Here is a 21,084-nt window from a genome sequence, read left to right on the forward strand (position 1 = left end):
TTCAAAAAAATTTGACTTTTTTAGCTATTTATAGACCACTGAAATTTTCGAATTTTATGCGAATTTTTTTTTGAAGTGTCGGTAAAAAAATTTATGATGACCAAAAAAACTTGAAAATTTAATACAAGGTTCCTTATGAGTTGTTCTTATTGTAGCTAAAACAAATTAAAAATCGTTAGTCACAATTTTTTTTATAAGCGTTTATAGTTCAAATTTTTACGAAACCTGTTGAAAACGCGAAAACTTGCAAGTAATTTTGAAGTTGAAAAATCATAAAATGTTTTGTGTTTATAACTAAGGATTAAAAATACAACACTAAGTTTTCCATAGGTTTTTCTTTAAGTATCTATAGAGAAAACTTGAAGCATTATTATAGGAAAATTTTTTAGTGCGTTTGAATTTTAAATTTTTACGAAATCGCGTAACGATAACGATTTATCCTCAAACGATTTTAAATATTTGTTATTATTCAAAAAGTATAAGTCGTATCTACTAAAAATTTTACCAGTTATTTAGATTGGTATTTTCTTTACATGATTTAATTTTCAAAATATTTTGAATTTTTTTTTGAGCTAAGTATTTATAGACAACTGAAATTTTCAATTTTTCTGAAAATTTTTTTTTGAAGTGTCGATAAAAATTTTTTGACCCAATTAAAATACTCGAAAAATTTATACAAAGTTCCTCATATGTTATTCTTATAGTGATTAAAAAATTATAAGAATACATATTCACAATTTTTTTTTTATTGGCATTTAAAATTCAAATTTTGACAAAAATTCGTCAAAATCATGAATATTTGCAAATTATTTATTAGAATATATGACAATATTTAAATATAATATATTTTAGACTGACAAATCATCTCCGTTCATAATCGTTTTTCGTATACAATGATACCTATCATTGCATTCAAATTTAACCTACCCTAGTCCGAGGTCCACCTCACCCCCTAATGTACAGCAGAGCGGTACCCACTTGCCGACTTTTTATTTTTATACATACTTTGAATTTCAATAAATATTTTTTAAGTAAATAAATTTTAGTTTTAAGCATTTTAAATTTTTTTGGGGTCATTCGCCTTATTGACTCATGCAGTTAATGGACTCAAATGATCAGGTTCCAAAGTGAATCCAATAAGCAGCGACTACTGTATTTGTATTGTTATTGATAAATAGTATAACCAATATAAAATCCATTATCATTACTTTCCAAAATAAATTTGATGTCAAATAAAAAACTTGGTTTAGTATTAATGTAACAAAATATGTAGGTAATATTATATTAAGCCATAAAAGTAATTAAATTATTGTTAAAGTCATTAGTCATAACATTCATAATATTATAAGCATAATATGATAAGGCTGTTGCTCCCCTGACAATAGGAGCAAATATATCTTGCCTTCTTCTCTGTCTAAAATTTTTAATTTAACATTACCAGATACTTATTATTTTTAATTAATTTGACTAGCTTAATAATTACAATGGTTGTTTAATTTAATCAAACTATAAACTCAATAAAGAATTAACTATATATGAATAATGTTCAAAAGGTATTTTTTGAATTAGTTAAGGCTCACTGATGCCTTATGATACACTTCAAATTGTAAACATAATTCAAATATTTATAACTACCATGATTAAACTGCTATATTTTCTCTAATTTTACAATTCTATAAACTTCATATTTTACTCTTCAACCTACCCCTTCCACAGCACACATAGAGAAAAATCTATTTTATGCCATCAACGGCCAACTTGGTTGTATAATAATTAATAACAAATAAACAAATCCATACCTTGTATTTTATTAAAAAAAAAAAAATTTTGTAAATAGTTTTTATTGGTAATATAATATGTAAAATGTAAACATTGTTACTCAATAATTGAATAATAATATAGGATAGTAGAATAACAATATTGTAATATTTAAATATGATAAATTATATTGTCACGCGTCTTAAACATAGTTAAGTTATTGTATATAAGTCATGCTTAAACTTAAGGTATGAAATAGTTATAGATATCATCTAATATATTTAGCACGAATAATATAATGTTTAACATTATTTTTTAATAACAGAACAAAAAAACAAGTCTAATTATAACAAACAAAACTTATTGCGTAATCTTATATGCAAAATGAATATTGATCATAATAAAATAATTTTGTGTAACATTTTTTTTATACTCTTATGAAAATGTATTAAATATTAGTTGTTATGGTAAATAAGTAGGTACTTAAAACTATATGAATAAAATGGATGGGCCTATGTAATATGTATACCCAAGAAGCAAGTCTGATCCAAACACAATTGGTAAGTAACACATTTAATTTATTACTGGAAGATATATGATTATTATTTTATTAGGTATATTTTATAGAATTAGTAACTTAATAGAATAAATCTTAGAAAAAAAAGGAATACAAATAATGATGTATGTTTTTTCAATAACAAAATGCTTACAATTGGCATGAAAACATAAATACCTAATACTTACTATTATAAAATAAAGATAGGTGACCTATGAATAGTGAAGTAGTTGTTGATGTAATATGACAAACAAAAAATTGGTTTTATAAATTATACAAAATTGTAAAAAGTAATATATTAATACATATAATATTATATATTTTATAGATATTAAAACTTAATTTCGTTGGTCGACTAATGATTGTGTTAAAAAAAAACAACAATGTGTTGATAATTTATAAAAATAAATATTTGTTTTATAAATGTTATTTATTAATGCTTATAATAAAATTTCGGAAGTACAATAGTTTTCATATAGTTTCATGTTGATTGTTGAAAATATCAATATTTTGGCATTGAAACATAAATTAAGTTTTAAAAAAAAAATGTATATATCTACATTATTGCTAACAGAAATCAAACTTAAATACTTTAAATGGTTAAAATTAACAATTATAAATTAATTAACAATCTAAAAAATAATACTTATATCTAGTTATATTAATTAATTATAAATAATAGAACAAATAGGCACTTATAAAGTTAATAATAGGTTTATGTAATAATTTTAATAGTAACTACAAAGTACCTACAATAAATTCTAAAATGTAATAATTTGAAGTTGTGATTATTGCTAGACCTATTATTATAGTTAATTTATTATTAGTTTTAACTTTTATTAGTATCGTTTTTACTTATAAGAACATCGTTATTTTGAATTATTAATTAGATGGGTGATAAATAAGTTAAAGATGTTTAAATGAAATGTATAGTATATTATAATATAGAATAATAGATTATATCTTTGATAAAGTTATTTAAATTAGAGCTAAAATAATAATTAGTTTGGTTTTAAGTTCTATTTTTCCAGATTTTTTAAAATTGTTCAAAATGAATTATAAAACTAACGTCAATATTCATAAATATAATTTAAGTCTTCCCTAAATAGTTAAACCGAATGAATTTTCAAATAACAAATAATATTTTTTATATAAAACTGCAATGGTCAAAACTATAATGGTTTTAAACAATTTAAACCAAGTTTATTTAAAAAATTCAAAAAACAAGTAACAATAATATAAAAGTATTTTTTTTTAATTTTATAGGTATTTTGTATTTAAATATTTAACAATTAAAATATACTTTTAAATTTGTATCCAGATTTCTATGAATTATTTAAATTGCATATTAATCCATTACAACCATTTGAGTTTAATTCAAAATTAAAACAAAAACAATCTTACAAATCATAAAAAATAAAAATCGTAAAAATATAAATGATTAGGTAGGCTTTTACTTTAATAATAAATTTTCATTATTATAAATAGATAGGTAGTTAATTATTGTCATTTCTGAATACTGATTTGGTATTTGGTATAAAAACAATATGTATCAATTGAGTTTAAAAAACAATTGTACCTACTTATTACAATCATTATAAAGCTTACCTATAGGCTATAGGTATAGCCGTAATCCGTATTGGTAATAATCATGTAATAGAGTAATACCTTCATAAAATGTTATTAACATTTTTATAATTATACCTATGTTGGGTTACAAACTTACATTGGTATAATATAATTAATATATACTTAATCCTATGGAAAACAAAAATATTTTTAAATAGCACTTAATACATTATGTTATGTGTGTAGATAATATAAAATACATATTATAGCACACATAAGTACATAACATATTATTTAAAATATTATTATTATGATTATTATTTATTGGAATTATTATTGTTGGTTAACGGTTGTATAGACGTATTGTAGTTGTGATGATTATGATGATAGTGTTTGCACTTTAAACTTTAGCCGGCGATTTTGAAGTGGTCACCATCAGTAGTATTTGAAGGTAACGTGTTAAACACCCTGAAATTATCAAATTCAAAACAACCCTCAGATACACAAATCAACTTCAATTTTCAATCTAACACACATCACATGGTATGTAATAAATATTAAATAGTGAATATACACACACGTCACCCATTATATTGTATTGGTGACTGGTGTTACTGTGATAGGTATTAACTTGGTAGTTGGTTGGTACCTATAGATGTATATTAATTTATTATTTTAACTTAAGGAATGAATTTATGTGTTAAACATTTACAAAATATCCTATAACCTTAAAAATATATTTTAAAAACACTGTGCTATGTGTTTTAGCACTTGTTACGTTGAAAAAAATTTAGTAATACGCATTTATAATAAGAGTACGTAGGCCGTATAAAATATGATCGCAATAATCCATAGAAAATAAACAAAAACTAAAATAGAGCCATGAAAATTTTAAATAAATTGTTGTAATAGGAAATATTTTAAAATGATAATAAGTTTTAACTGAAAACTAGCATATTTTTAATCTCTAATAAATGAAACTATTTCATTTAGCTATATTTTGGTTAAAAATTATGCAAAATTCTATATCTTAAATTTTTAACTCTAATTATAATTTATTGTGTGCATGTTTTTCTTACCGACGATTTTGTGGAATATCATAGGTTTGTTTTTCCAAAAAATGAACACACCATACACTGGTATACTGGTCAATATCATTAAACATCCATACCCTAGAATTACACATTCAAATTAAAAAATTATAATCTATTATAGATTGGAATATAGGAAATACAATGGAAGGAGGGTATTAAGTTTACAAGTTATTCATTTTGCATATCGATTATAAATTAAAATTTGGATTTTTATTTAAAAATTTATTTTGACATTTATACTAAATTTAAGTACCTATCGTCGTTCTTCACTTTTGAAATATAAATATTTTTACAATAGATTTGCATTGTCAAATGGAAAACTATTAATAGGTATTTTTGCAGTGATGGTACCTACTTCTTTTTTGTCACCGATTCATTTTATTTCTCACACTCCGTAGACACGAGCTTATGTATAGGTATTATAACTACCTATTGTATTCTAAGTATATTTAATATTTTAAAAATATAATTAAATATATTAAGTATAGATTTATATATACCTAATAAATAAATAAATATATATATTTATACACAGGATGTTTCCATAATTCACTCAATGCCCAATGATAAAATATACTCTCATGCTCATTCATCCAGTTTATCAGTACTCAGTATGTATTTATTTAAATTTTGATTTTTAGAAATCTTATAATACATAATATCTATCTGTAAACCATATTTTAACCTACCTGTTTCAACCGGACTAGCGATTATTGGTATTATAGTCACAAAAAGCGTAGCAGCAATATAGACGACCGGGAAGAACATATTGACTTTGATCGGCCTCTTCAAATCAGGTGAGTGAAACGGAGCCACGGTATACACAAAACCGACACACCGATGCTCAACTGAAACAATAAATAGACACGATACATAGAATACATGAACGTGACCACAAGTTAAGTTTGATTTAACTTGATTATATTTTATTGTTCAAACGTACCCATGTCGCAAATCCCACGTAATTAATAAGAGCGTAGATGTTAGATATCTGCAAGTATATCAATGACAGCAAGCACTGGAAACGATATGAAAATATTATTATAATTTATAAAATGTTTAAAGTTACCTATGTAGGTAAAACTTGTTTGATCGATTTATTTATTTCTATGGCACACAAAACTCAAATGATGTAAGTAATTAGGTATATTATTTTTATCATTAGGTATATTTACAATGCATATGACTGCCGGCGTGGGTGTCAGCCGATTGATTTGGATCATTGTCAAAATTTGTGGCATTTGTCCCTCGATAGCTCCAGCGTAGAACAATCTACATATATATAAGTATAATAAATAATAAATTACAATTTTGTATGTATTTTATAAATTAAAAATGCTAAGTTACAATTTTACTTTTAATACTTGAATATTTATAGGTACTGTAGGTTATTTCTATAATAAAATTGTATGTCAGATTTAAAACGAACAAATAATAATAATATTACCTGTATGATGTTATGTGAATAATATTTGATATTATAGTTTTATGACATTGTTTAAAGTGTTTAAACATTGCAATAAGTATCGTATTAATATAGGTGTATGATATTGTTTTGCGAAATTCTTGAACCGTCATAATAATATTATAGCCATATTTCTAGATCACTTATTTTAATAAAAATAAAATTTACGATTTAATAAAATAATTTAAGTAATTATTCATCCAAATAAAAATGTTGAAATACTCTGACGTTCTAAAACTTTTGACTTTCATCATAACGTTTGTATAAACACGCATAATAAGTAGTAACATAAATCTTTTTACACATTACCTACCTATTTAGAGATTTTAACTATAGACAAGAATATAAAAACATAGTAATTTTTATATGTGTATGAGAGTGTGAGCGATCCATAGTACGAAATATAATAATGGTATATCTATATACGGTCTATCAATAATACTCTCGATTTGTAAAGGAACGAAAATATAATACCCGAATGTTTTCACTTCTATGAAATCTTATAATTTATGTTAAAAATATATTTTTTAACCTCGAACTTGTCAGCAGAATTCCGTTGACGGCGCCAAATGTAGATAAAGCAACAAACACGGGAATCGTCCATGCCATCGGACCGTATAGTCTTTCCGCGAACGTCTAAAACACATACAAGCAATCAATTCAAATCAATGTTCATAAAATCATAAACCATAATGCGTTGACGAACAGTTGATCACAACAACGTTTAGATGTGTGACTTATAGTAAAATGTAAATCAGGTATTTACAGTGAACGTTATATTTCACGAGTTCCTGGTATAACATTAATATATATTATACTTAGTAATTATACGCGTGTAGTCGGTGTACATATATATACTATTATGCAATTATCGGGTTCATATTTACATTTTAGCAACCAATAAGAATTCGCGGAAAAGGACAGCTAAATTTTTAGGGGCTCTTTTCAATATTGTAAAATCGTTTTTATTTATACCAAGAGAATAATTATTTTGATTTTATTTTTTTTTAGTTTTTCGACAATATTATAGGTTTTCACGCTTAACATAAAAAATTTGCTCTAATGTAAACAAGCCACAAATCGTATAAACAGTATCAAATTGTCAAAAATAACAATATAAGATCGCATTTTCTGAAATACAATATTGATTAAGGTATGAGCCCACGAGGCATAAACACTTTACCTAAGTGTCTATTGGCTTTTATATAACAGTCACTATCTGTGTATAAAAATTATATAATTTAGCTTAGATTTGCGTATTTTATTAATTTATTTAAATTTGTTAAAATTTATTTATTTATTTGTTTTAATTTTTACTAATCGTATGAAACAAATAGTTATCTATACCTATCAATTTTTACGAGGACAAATATTGTGTACAATGTACACGGACTTTATAATGCATAACATAATATATTATTGTACGTATCTATGTTCATTTTTAAATATGTATTTATTATTTTAAAATTTACTTAGGATGTGGTTTTTTCACATTCGATAACTTTTTATATTTTGAAAATTTATATATATTATCATAGTGGCCTCGATCTCAGGCTTGTAATGGTCACAAAATATTTACCTATTTAAATCAATGCCATTGTAATTCAAAAATGCATAGCATAAAATACATACGTTTATACATTGAAGAATAGGTAAACGAACTTAGTCAGTAGTCTATAGTCCGTGATTATTAATCACAGTACCAATGAATAATATAAATGTTTTGATTTAGTGTTATTTACTGATATGTTTTTTTGTTTACAATATTTTATATGTGTATTATGTTTAACTATTCATAATAAACCAAAAATCTACATAAAACTATAACGTAACTACAACTTTAACGTATCATGTAATATGCACTTATAATTCAATGTACGTTTTTTATTCGGATTTTTTAATATGTACCTATCAAGTATCCGCTTAACTTGTTTAAAATACTTACTACGGCAACAGCTTCCGAAGTCAGGACTTCCTGTGGTGACAAAGTTGTATAAAACGCTATATTAGTGAAGACGTACACGACGGTGACGAGTATGCACGATATTGCTATCGCTCTTGGCAGGTTTCTAAAGAATAATAAAAACACAATTATTTTGCGACAACGACGTTATGACTAAACTAAAGTATGAAAATTATGAAAATTACAAACCTTATAGGATCTTTTAATTCTTCAATCACGAAGTTTAAATAATTCCTAGAAAACAATAAAATACATAATCATGTGTAGGTATATAATATAATAGCGAAACCCTGTATTGCGCATACAATAATATGTAATCAAATAATTATATTGTTTAAGACTATTGTTAATTAGGGCGGCAACAGTAACGAATAAATGATAGTTTAAAGGACTTGACTATATAACACAATGGACAATTTGAATACTACGTTTGAAACAAATGAAAATCAAGATAAATTATTAGCGGTGTTCCGGTACATAATATAATAGATAATATAACGTGTCTCAAGATATTTTGCAAATGACCAATAATGACTAATATTACTAACTATTTCTCGATAATTAAAAATTATAAAGCTAAAACTGTTTCAGAATTTTCTTAGTCGAAATAAATTCGGGAACTTAAATTACGAAAATAAACTTCAAATGGCATTCGTCTAATCGTCTGCAAGCCGATTGAAAAATAAGAAGCCATTGAGAAAATCCCACGCTAAATGTCACGAGGTTACGTTGTACAAATTGAACGTGAGTTTTTATTTTCAGTAAAATTACGTGTTACAGTTGCGCCCTTTTAATCGTAATACCATGCAATGCCTTATAAATATATTATATTATACTATGTAAAGCTGGCGCACTCGATCACGATATTATATACCTAAATAGAAATTATATCCAAATATGCAATTTTAAAAACGTGGAAACATGCACCACTTCAGCTGAGGGTAATACCCACTAATTAAGTAAAAAATAATAGGTAACAATTATAATATATCTTCTCGATGATGTGTAAAGAATGTGGGCACCTGTAATGTTATACATTTTATGAGAACGTTTATAAAATAAAACTGCGACAGTTGTTAAATAATCATAATAACGCATATTATCTCAATTTGATTTGAGTTGCCGGTTACGCATTTGTTTATTTTACAACATAAAACTAATTTATAATCACGTAAAAAACTAGTCGAGGACAAAAATAAATTTAAGGGGAAATTATAACTAGTAGTTATAATGTATATGTGTAATTTACTTTTGCTAAAATTTGCGTTTAATAATTCTCGTTTTTATATTAATTTCTATATTATATAATAGAGATCTCTAACACATCAAATTGAATGATAATAAACGTATTGATAGTTTAAACTTGGCAGACAGTTATTATAATAATTGTTTAAAAATTAATTATTATATATCTTACTGAAAATAAAAAAAATTGAACAATCTAGACACATTATAGCATTGAAAAAAAAACATATCACCTATTTCATGCACGCATTACGTTTTAGGACTTTCTATAGTAAAGGCACTATTATGTTATTAAAATTTTGGATAGATCATGAACAAGCAATTTTTTTCTTCATTATAATCACAATTCATCGAATAGGCAGGTTTCGTTAAGTACTTATAGGTATAGCCTATGACCCATATATTATATTTTCGAATCTGCATAAACTATGTCTGAGCAATATTCAAATTATACTTGTCGTCCATTTCCATCATGCGGAATTCATATTAAATCGCATTCAATTTTAGACATACATCAATTGCGCCAGAAATCACAAGTAAGGAAAGACAAATTTTGGGATTCAAAAAGGTTATACATCAACTGCGCCGGACGATATTGAGGTACAAAAAAGGGGGCGATTGTAAACTCCGCCAGAATATCGGTCAAAATAAAAAGTTATTAAAAGGTCTAATGTAAACTCCGCCAGTTTTTTTTCTTGCCTGTAATGGGTATATGTAAACTCCGCCAGTTTCGAAATTCGAAATCAAAAAAAAAAACTGACAGTGTTACAGGATGCTGCTATAAATAGGTACACCAATGGAATAATACAAGACTTAAAATATTTACAAATTATATCACATCATTTTAGTTTACATAATATATGACATACCTAACTATATATTTTTGGATTTTTTGGTACAACGATTATTTATATTTATTATGATTTTTTACTATAATTTAAATATTTAATGTGGAAGATTATTAATTAATATTATGAAAAATATGATTTTATACTATTAGGTATAACAATTATTTATTATGATTTTTTTAGGTACTATGATTTAAATATTTAATGTGAATGATATGATATGATATTATATTGTAATTTTTTTTTAATAATGTATCATATTAATTTTATACTATTGCTACTTGATTTTCTTTACTGGTGGAGCTTGCATGAACTCAATTTTACCTGATTTTTTTCACTGGCGGAGTTTACAGTAAAAAAAGGTACTTGTGGCGGAGTTTACATGCGCCCCAAAAAAGGCTACACATAACGCCAGCGATACTGAAGTTAAAAAATAATATTTTAATACTTTACGATTTTTGAAATAACAATTTATTTTATATTTCATTATTCTATATGTTTGATTGTATTTACGACTTAAATTAAATTAAATTATATTCTCAACAAGTATTTCCACAGTTTTTGATAATGACTTATAATTTTAACGTAGGTATACATATTTATTATATAATATTATTTGTCTATTTAATTAAAATAAAATATCTAAAAATTAAAAATATTATAATGCCTATAAAATATTAAACTTTCCTAGAGCAATTAATTTCTACCTTTTTAGTTAGTGAATTTGTGATAAATCAACCGGCACAAAAGATGTATAAATTTTAGGGAGTCTTGAAAAATCGGCGCAATTGACGAACACCATCAATTTTTACTGTTATTAATTTAGCATGCATGTTGTATATATAATATCATTATATTTAAATAATTATATCCATGTACATTTTGTACAATTATTGAAGAAACTGTAAATATATATAATATTATAAGCAACGGTATAAAATTTTATTGTTTACCAATCTTCAGTAGGTTTATTATATAGGTACTAACCATCCGTTATATGCGAAAAGGCCAGAATAAAACGAGAGAGCAATCGAGGTAACTTCAGTTTTTGTATTTACAAACGTAAAATGTTCGGTATGCCCTTTAAAATAATTCATATAAAAATAATAGATAATTATATCGTTTCTTGAAATTATAGCTGAAAATTTTATTATAAATATTACATAAATCATAAATATTTACTATTATAAATGTGACGATAAAAAAAAAAAATTAAACAATATTATTACGCTTTTAAAATAATATAATATAATATACGACAAATTAGGAATTTACATATTATAAACATTATAAACTTTAATATAAATAATAGGTATAATACATAATATTATGTAATAATATTATGTATAGGTAATACAATAATATAACGTATAATATTTTTATGGATTTGTACATTCTATTATTTTTAATAATAGAACTTATGTTATTCGTGATACTGTGTAATTTAAATGTACTAATACTTTAAGACCTCTGCAATATATTTTCATCTAATCAATAATTTTATTATAATATTTTTATCATTATTATTAACAATTTCTAAAATAGGTATGCGTTTTACATTTAAACGAAAGCGAACGTTCGATGTTCTATTATACAATTGTCGAAACTTTTTAATTTTTACATACCCGCATAACAATACGCATACATAGTTAGTATACGTTTGACGTCGTTTTTATCGTTTTAATAAAAAAAATTCCAATTTAAATTATTATATATTATATCGTTCCTCAGTAACCGCGTCAACGACGTCATAACGAAATACTCATAAAAGCGTTTATACCGTATAATAATAATAATTGTTCGCAATCATAATACTACATTTATATAAATACGTCTTACGCACAAATAATGTATATAATATAGTGTCATTTTTATTTTATTCTAGATATGACATAAAAAGAAAAAAAATAAGAAACAGTTAAAACACGTGAAATCGAATTTCGTGCATCAATATAATAATATGTGTCGGCCGTTTTTATAACGAGATTCCAATTACATTTAAAACGAATAAAACGGTTGAAGAAAAAAGAACAATCGAAAATTAAAAGGGAAATCGAGTAAGATTATTCTCCGTGGAATGACACACGACGTTTTGAGTGTGTAATGCAAAAACCCGATAGATACATATATTACAGCATTATTAAAGCATTAAACAACCACTATACATTAACGGTGTCTATAATCTATGTACAGTTGTACAGTGATACACCAGACATAGGTATCATGTATCAGACAGATCGCTCACTTTTGTTGCTACTTGCTTTAATATAGGTACTCGTAATGAATTTTGATTTTTGTAATTTTCAAGTATATAAAAATTTTGTAGAGCCCATATATTTTCAAATAATTACTTTTATTTATGATGTTTAAGGAGTGTCTAGACTCTAGAGGCATTACAAGTTTATTATTTTTTTTTTTTTTGCTGAAAGCAAATGACTATTTGTTTTTTAAGAATTTTGAGTTTTAATATAATCAATAATCATATTATAAATATTGAAATTCAAACGATTAGTGTCTAAATTATAAAGAATAGTAGATATACTAAAGATATATTAAACTTATAATAACAAGTTATATGCGTTAAAACATTAAAGATGGAATACAGGGTGATTCTTTTATCAAACAACACTCATTATTTCAATAAGTATATATATATATTTTCAAATTTCTAGACATATGTTTTTCTACAACTGTATACAATTTTAATTTTTTTTCACTCTTATATATTTAATAGTAAAATAACTATCAACTTTTGATTTTAAAATAGCAACCTATACTAATAATTATTGCATACATTATTAAAGCCATTTTTTTCATGAATTTTCACGTTAACATTTTTAACTTTCATTGATCCTTCGATAAGTTACCTGTAGATGTTAAAAGTTGATTGGATTAAGAAGGTTTTTATAGGTGTTTACATCGTTAGGTTAGCACCGTCAGATCTGGGATTTTTATTTGTAAAATTCAGTAGCTATATTTGTAGCTGTTACTATATAGCTTATTATCAATTGTCATAAAATTATAATTAATTAGACTTAACCCAATGGCACTTAATAAACATTTACACTCAATAAACACTTGCCAAAACTACCTAAATTTGAGAGGCTATTATCAACGGATTAATGAAAAATGAAAATTTGAATGTGATAATTCATAAAAAAAAAAAAAAAAATAGCCATATTAATTATGAAATTTTAAGTATAGGTTATCATTTGAAAATCAAAAGTTGATAGTAGTTTACCTAACAAATATAAGGGTGAAAATATGGAAGAGTTTTATAATTCTAGAACAGTATGGATCATACATTTTGAAAAAAGTCAATACTTTTTGAAATAATGAGTGCTGTTCGATAAAATAATCACCCTGTATAGTGTTTGCATAAATAAATAAAAAGCATAAAGGGAATGAGCTCGTTTGGTGTTGATATAACATTTATACGTTATGATGATTAACATAATATTATATTATAATAATTTAAAACGTGTAACTTGGAAAGTTAGAAGTGTCCTATTGTTTTCATATTTTATGCAAGACAGGTATGGCATTTGTATCTAATGTACACAATAATATTATTATTGAGACTCACATATTATTGTACCTATTATATTCGTATTATACAAACTATAATAGTTGTTATATATTATTCTACTCACATAATATTTATATGTATTTAATCGCACTCGAGTGAAAAATAGACAAATAAACATCGAAGGAGAAAACGAAAACTGTAGTGTAAAATTGACTATGTAAACAGTAAACGTATAAATAGCTAAGAGTATTTTATATCAAAAGCAATATTATATTATTGCAAGTATATTATGTAATCCAAAATAATACGGATTAAAATTATAACAAAATAATAAATATAAATTCATAAATATTTTTAAGTACAAATTTTGTACAGCGAAATACATATTTTAATATTTTAATGTGTATTTCATATCATTGTTGATTATTACCAGCTAGTTGTAATGGGAATTATACTTTATTTTGATGATTATTGATTATAAATAATAAATAATAAATTATAATGAATATAATAATCTAAAAAGCTACAGCCTACAAGTGTCAGTACCTAAAACTTCTCAAATGACGTACTATTCTAAAATGTGTTTTAATTGTGCGTGTATTGGATATATATATATATGTCTAAATAGAATAACAGATTAAAAAAATTAATTCTCAGTGTATGAATTGTGTGAATTATAATAATATTTTAAGGCAGGGTGGTTTAGGGTTTAAAGGGTCCCTCCTCCCCTATAATATTTTTATAATTTCATATTTTATTACATTATATAACATATTTAAACTTTAACCCCCCCCCCCCCCAATGTATATTTTCTGGATCCAGCCTTTCTGACCAACCATCAGAAAGATGGAAATAAATTTATATACTGAATCACAACGCAAAAGGTTAAATTTTTAATAATGGACAATATATTAAGTGGACCTATTGTTTTAGGCGATACATAACAAGTAGGTACTGTTTCAGAATTGGTATTAATTGTTTTGATCATTACCTCTTTTACAATCACAATTCAGCTATTTTTCCAATTTCCCAACTACAAAAAACCACTTCAACATTGTAGAGTATAAAAAATAAAATAATATACTAATATCCTATTGTTCTTACTCTTGTTGAGAATACGTATTTTTCGACATAATTGATCGTTTTATCGAATAAATTTAATCAAAATCGGTTTACGGTTCAGTTCGTTTATTGGTCGAATATAATTAGTTTTTCTCTATTAAACTATATTGTATTAATAATATTATTGTATCTAAATAATATTTTCAAAAGATGAAAAATGTCAAAAAAAAATTAATAAAAATCATTGTATATTATGTTTTTGGATATTGTAACCGTTTCGGGTATAATCAATTATTTACACGATCAGCATTTTACAAAAACCTAGAACTAACCTAAATGTAAAAACTCATAAAACAATCATTACATAACACACTGCAGTACGACTGAAAAGTAAATAAATCCGATAGAGTTTAGAAAATCACTGGTTTTAGTTATGCACGGATAACATATAATATTACAATGTATCTATGCTAAATATTATATACGTTTATGTTATACGGCATGACTATGTATAGGAGACTTATATTATATTATGATAAAGGAAGCATACGCGTGAACGTTTGGCGGGTTTACGGTGGTCCGATGAAAACAACACGATAAAAAAAAACTGTTATTAATAATAATTTCGCATTATTATAACACATATTTCGAGAAAAACGAAAACAATAATAATTATATATTATAATATTTTCGCGAGACACACGGTGATACAGCATTATTTTATTTTCTGTTGTCTAACAAAGTACCTTCGCTGTTCAAAGAGGAAAAGCGATTTATCATTATTATTATTAATTTTTTTTTTTTTTAATCTTATAATATTCTCTTAATCCACTGCATCGAAACAACGACGCCGATCGCCAGCAAATCATTAACGGAAGTGATTGAACGGAAAAATGATCTGTTTATAATGCACAGGCCACCGGTATATAAAGTTATGATGCGGTGATAATTTTTCAATTACGTATTTTGGTACATTTAAGTACATAAGTCTTGTACAAAATAGTAGATCGAAACAATTTAACGGTCTTATAACTTAATATATGTTGAGGTATTTCACTCCATATCTTTTCCCTTATTTTTTAATAATGATTTTGTTCAAACTTTAATTTTTAGAATTTTTTAAAACACTCGAGTCTTATCCACAAAAACCAATTATATTTAAATAGATACAAAGCTTTCAACAAAACGTTATGTTTTAAAGACAATTGTAAATTTATAATATAAGTTTATCATTATCAGATATAATTACATAAAATTAATTTAATATTTAGCCTAATTTATTGCATTTTTTTTTACAAAGCATATAATTCTTATATATTAAAATTAATTCCTATGGTTTTTAAACAACCACAGACACCATAATATGATTATTAAACTTATTGTTCTCAACTTCTTGATATAATTAGTTTAATTATTTAGAAGCTAATCGTTTAAAATTTGATTTGTATGTTGTATATCTACATGTATATTTTCAAAAAGAAAAATTTTAAAAATGAAAAATATCAAACAAATTATAGAAATATAGGTTTCTCGTTTAAAATCACATCAAATTAGATTCAAATGGATTTATTATCAAAGGAAAAATGAGGGAAAGATTATCCGGATAATCACCATGTAAATGCATGTCAGTCGTGAAAAAAAACTAGAAATACCTTGTACGTTTATTTGTATTAACCATTATGTATAAGCACGCTATATTTATTTTATTCTGCGCAAATCATCGAGCGCGTAGGTATTCGTCTATATAATAAGCCTATTACCTCTGACTACTTCAGAATATCACATAATATAATCATTCACATTTTATATTGAGACCCATTTTTAGCAGATCGCTACGGACGACTGATTCGTTGGTCGCGCGAAAACCGTTAGGGGAGAGACTATAATGTACGTTATATTATTATATTGTACAGGTGCTTTTTAATTGTCGTTTATATATCACTGTATAGTCTATACAAGTCTATAAAACACCTATTCTCAATAAGCCGTATCACGACATCGTTTCGGTAATTCGTAGGTATAAATTATATAAACTTGTTTTTTCTTATATTTTATCAAGCGTTAAATTTTTTTTTTACTTTTATCAGTGTTTCGGCTAATAATTCGTCGCTATGGCCAGTAAAAATGGATAAATTTGTATAGATATATAGAAGTATTACAGTTAGCTTAAAATATATGATTATAGCATTGTATATATAGGTTTGTTTTTAGTGATGCACTTTACGTACAGTAACTAGTTAATGTTGACGGGTTGAAACCTTTAACATTTTATTATTTCGATTTCGGCTAGGTTAGATTTCTTAGAAAACATTTTTTATGTTAACATTAAATTTAACTGATTCCAGTAATATTAAAAAATACTTTCCTGATATAGTTAAAATGTACTAACACAGTAAAACGTTATCAATACTCTTAAAGGTTTGGGTCTTAAAAAATTTAAAAAAGAGTTTCATCCAATAGTTTGATTTTTGATAGTTTTCTGGTTTTAGAAGTATTTTTTCCAATACCATTTCAATCGCCGCGGCCCGCACATAGTCACAATATTAAGAGAACTAAGACCTAGATTTTTAACACTATTTTAAAATATTATTGAAATTAATTTCGAAGATTGTTTACTTAATATTATTATAATAAATTCTAATAGAATATAAATGATTTGTTGTGATAATTTTATTACATTAAATTATAAATGCGCATAATGTAGCCATAATCACGATTAGACATGTTTGCTTCAAAAAGCATAACAGCGGTTCGTCTACCTTCGCTGACGATGCGGTATCTCCTATAATTATGTTCGACGATGATTTTAAATAATTATACAGCTATAATAGATTTTTTATTCTGAAAAAGAATAACAAGTAAATCAAGACGTGGACGAGGATTTCCTCAGAATTTACTTATTGAGGTAAATAAAATTTATGAGAATAATGTATATAAATAAAATAATAGATATCCATATAAGATTTTTTTTTTTAAATATTGTTTCAGGAATTTTGAGTTCAATAAAAAAATGAAAATTGAAAGATGTGACTAGTAAGTATTATAAATAAATACTTATAAATATTTTATGATTTTTAAGTAATGCCTTTATAAAATAAAACTTTATTCTTGGTTCATTTAAAAATGAAAAAATATGATCATTGAAGTAATTACAACTTTTGAAAGTTTAAGATCTGATGGAGGATTTTTAAATGTATATCGAATGAGATAATGCATTTAACTGAAGAGACATGCGTAAGTTTGAAAAATTTATTTAACGGTTAGTTAATTTTGAGTCTTTATAATGACGTATAATTTTATTGTTTGTTAAGAATGAAGAAGTTTAATATTTAAATAAAATATCATATTTGTTTGATAAAAAAGATAACAGTTTCAGATCACGATGAAGTGTTAACTTCTTTAAAATCGTTATTATCATAATAAGTTTCTTAATAAGCTTTAGTTAATATCCACCTGGTTAGCAGGGAGAATATATATCATTATTTTGTGAATTGTGTTTTATTGAAAAATTTAAACGATTTCATATTAACTTCTGTCATATTACCATATATTTGTAATTATTGTTAGTATGTTGAGTTTGCTAGTCTCTTGTCTCATTAAAAAAATCAGCCCTCCCAAAATTATAGTTTTAGTTGCATCTATGTGGGTCTGTAGGTTATCAAGTATTTGCGAAGGTTGTACGCAGTTTTTGAATACTTTTTTTCCTACTGCATTATCACTCTATCGGTGACAATCTTTCTCATATTTTATGAATAGGTTTCTTCCGTTCTTCCACTTCATTCTCATAGCTTATAATCATTTGCACTATCTATAATTAATGTAATATTTAATATTATATAGATTTATATTCGAGTACAAGTGTAGTTATTGTCGTACTCACACATAATTCAATCGGAGCGCGTATTCGATTTTGTTCCGGTCATGCGCGTCTCTACGTTTTATACTACACCTAAATATAATTCGACGTACCTATATTATATTACATTGGAGGCACTATTCCGTCAATACACAATTGAGAGTTCGTGGCCTGCGTTTCGCGCACATTTTGACGTGCCACAAACTTATTGTCGTCATTACGTTTTACATTTTTTATTCGTCAATCGGATATATAGGTAGGTATATGTAACAATCGGTTCGACGGCTTTCCAATGTACCTACCCGTACACAACAGTAACAATTATATTATAAACGCCAAAACAGATTTTCGTTTTCATTTGATGCGGCACTGTGGCAGTAGAAGACTATTGTGTTATTATATCGAACGATGAAAATATGCGTCAAATCTTATCGGGGGGTCTCGTCGGCCAAAAAAAAAAAAAAAAAATCAAAATTAAAACTCCATGTTACCGATTGATCATCAAGGGAAGAGAAAAAAGAAATTCACCTATCACATTGATATTTGTATCAATAATGAGTCCCGAGTGAATTGAATAAAACGAGAAATATAAGGTATGATGGATGCTGTCCGCAAGTTATATAGTTCATCAACTAGCGGCGATGTGACAGTTACACATGACGACTCGCGATTGCTTGGAATGATCACATGTGTGTATACAAGGTCATGTTTTTATGGTTTGACAGTAATCTTCTAGTTGCATTTAGTTACGGAGATTTTTTTTATATTTGAGTCATAAAGACATGGAATTTAAAAGATGATTTTTTATCAACAAGTCATTAATTTACTAATAAAAAAAAAATAGGTAAACTATAATAACTAATAAGCATTTATACTTTTAACAAGCTAAATGGGGCCTTGATTGCCGATTGTTGCACTCTTGCATTATGTTTATAATCTAAGTATATTTTTACATCGATTAAAATTAAACTCTTTTAAAAAGTTTAATTTATTTTCCAGAACACACAAGTTCATCGATAAAATGACTGTTTCACGATAAAAGAGAATAATCATGTCATCCATGTCAAATATAGAGTTATCCAATGACCATCATCTCTCCAATTCGGTATTCCCATCACTATGAATGTGTGTGTATAATATTATTCTCGCGTGACTTACTGTACATCGATATTTTATCATCATCGTCATTCGTCATTATGCCTACAATTATAATTATACGCATGTAAAGTATTGTGACTAACATCCGTTTCGACTTGTTACAGTACATATGTACATGTGATGAAAACACACTCGAAATAGAAATCTGAGATGTCGAACGCGTTTTCCTACGAATACCTACAAAGAATGTCGCTCAATGTGTGATTAATCACCCGGGAAAAATACTGTGATGCACTAAGCGCGTGTGATCTCGCGTGTCGCCGCACACTATATAATATGTGACGATAGGTATATAATAATAATAAAAATTGACGTTTTGATTGTACATATTGTATTATAAACGACGTTGTGAAAGGTCCACCGCAACATCCTCATCGTCTGTATTGCTGCTAATATCGCCGCTCCGGGGACCCCCGATTATTATCATGTATAAATGACGACCGAGTGTAACGCCGAACGGATTATTCTAGTACCTATGTATACGCGTGGAATTTCGAATGAAATGAGATAGATATATTATATATAACATATTTTGTTGGGTGTATTATATTATATTATATTATATTGTTGTATTGTATTATAACCATACTTAGGTATCGGATGATTCTCATATGGAAAGTTTTCCTAACATACCTAAATTATCGGAATCGAAATTTTCGTCAGATACCTTTGATATGTTACACTATACGATTATTATATTTTAAGAGATTCTTCGCAAATATTATTATAATCATCGATGTCATCGTTGACGACTGACCGCGAAAATGATGAGATTCAAATAAACGTTCAAGACGAGTAATTTGTTTTGAAACCATCAATCTGCGATCTCAAAGCGCTGTAGATTATACGAGAATGAAATAAAAATCAACGCCCTACAAATTACATAATAGCTAAAATATGATATAAAAAACCAAAGCGTGCAGTTTAAATTTAGGACGGGTGTATAGTAGGTGAGTATGTTTTTTTAAATTTGAATTAAAT

At 25.9% G+C, this 21,084-nt stretch overlaps 1 protein-coding gene across 1 annotated transcript in view; it reads right to left on the reverse strand.

Moving 5' to 3' along the window:
• Positions 1–2,016: 2,016 nt before the first annotated feature.
• Positions 2,017–21,084, reverse strand: part of LOC114122820 (Y+L amino acid transporter 2) — a 40,778-nt gene continuing 21,710 nt past the window's right edge. The window contains 10 exon segments of the mRNA XM_027985588.2: positions 2,017–4,351; positions 4,963–5,055; positions 5,667–5,780; positions 5,783–5,825; positions 5,921–5,995; positions 6,153–6,249; positions 6,975–7,078; positions 8,388–8,511; positions 8,595–8,639; positions 11,486–11,579. Coding sequence (XP_027841389.2) covers positions 4,284–4,351; positions 4,963–5,055; positions 5,667–5,780; positions 5,783–5,825; positions 5,921–5,995; positions 6,153–6,249; positions 6,975–7,078; positions 8,388–8,511; positions 8,595–8,639; positions 11,486–11,579 — 857 coding nt within the window. The 3' untranslated portion in view covers positions 2,017–4,283.

The sequence above is a fragment of the Aphis gossypii genome, chromosome 1 (genome assembly GCF_020184175.1).
Source record: "Aphis gossypii isolate Hap1 chromosome 1, ASM2018417v2, whole genome shotgun sequence".
Classification (NCBI taxonomy): domain Eukaryota; kingdom Metazoa; phylum Arthropoda; class Insecta; order Hemiptera; family Aphididae; genus Aphis; species Aphis gossypii.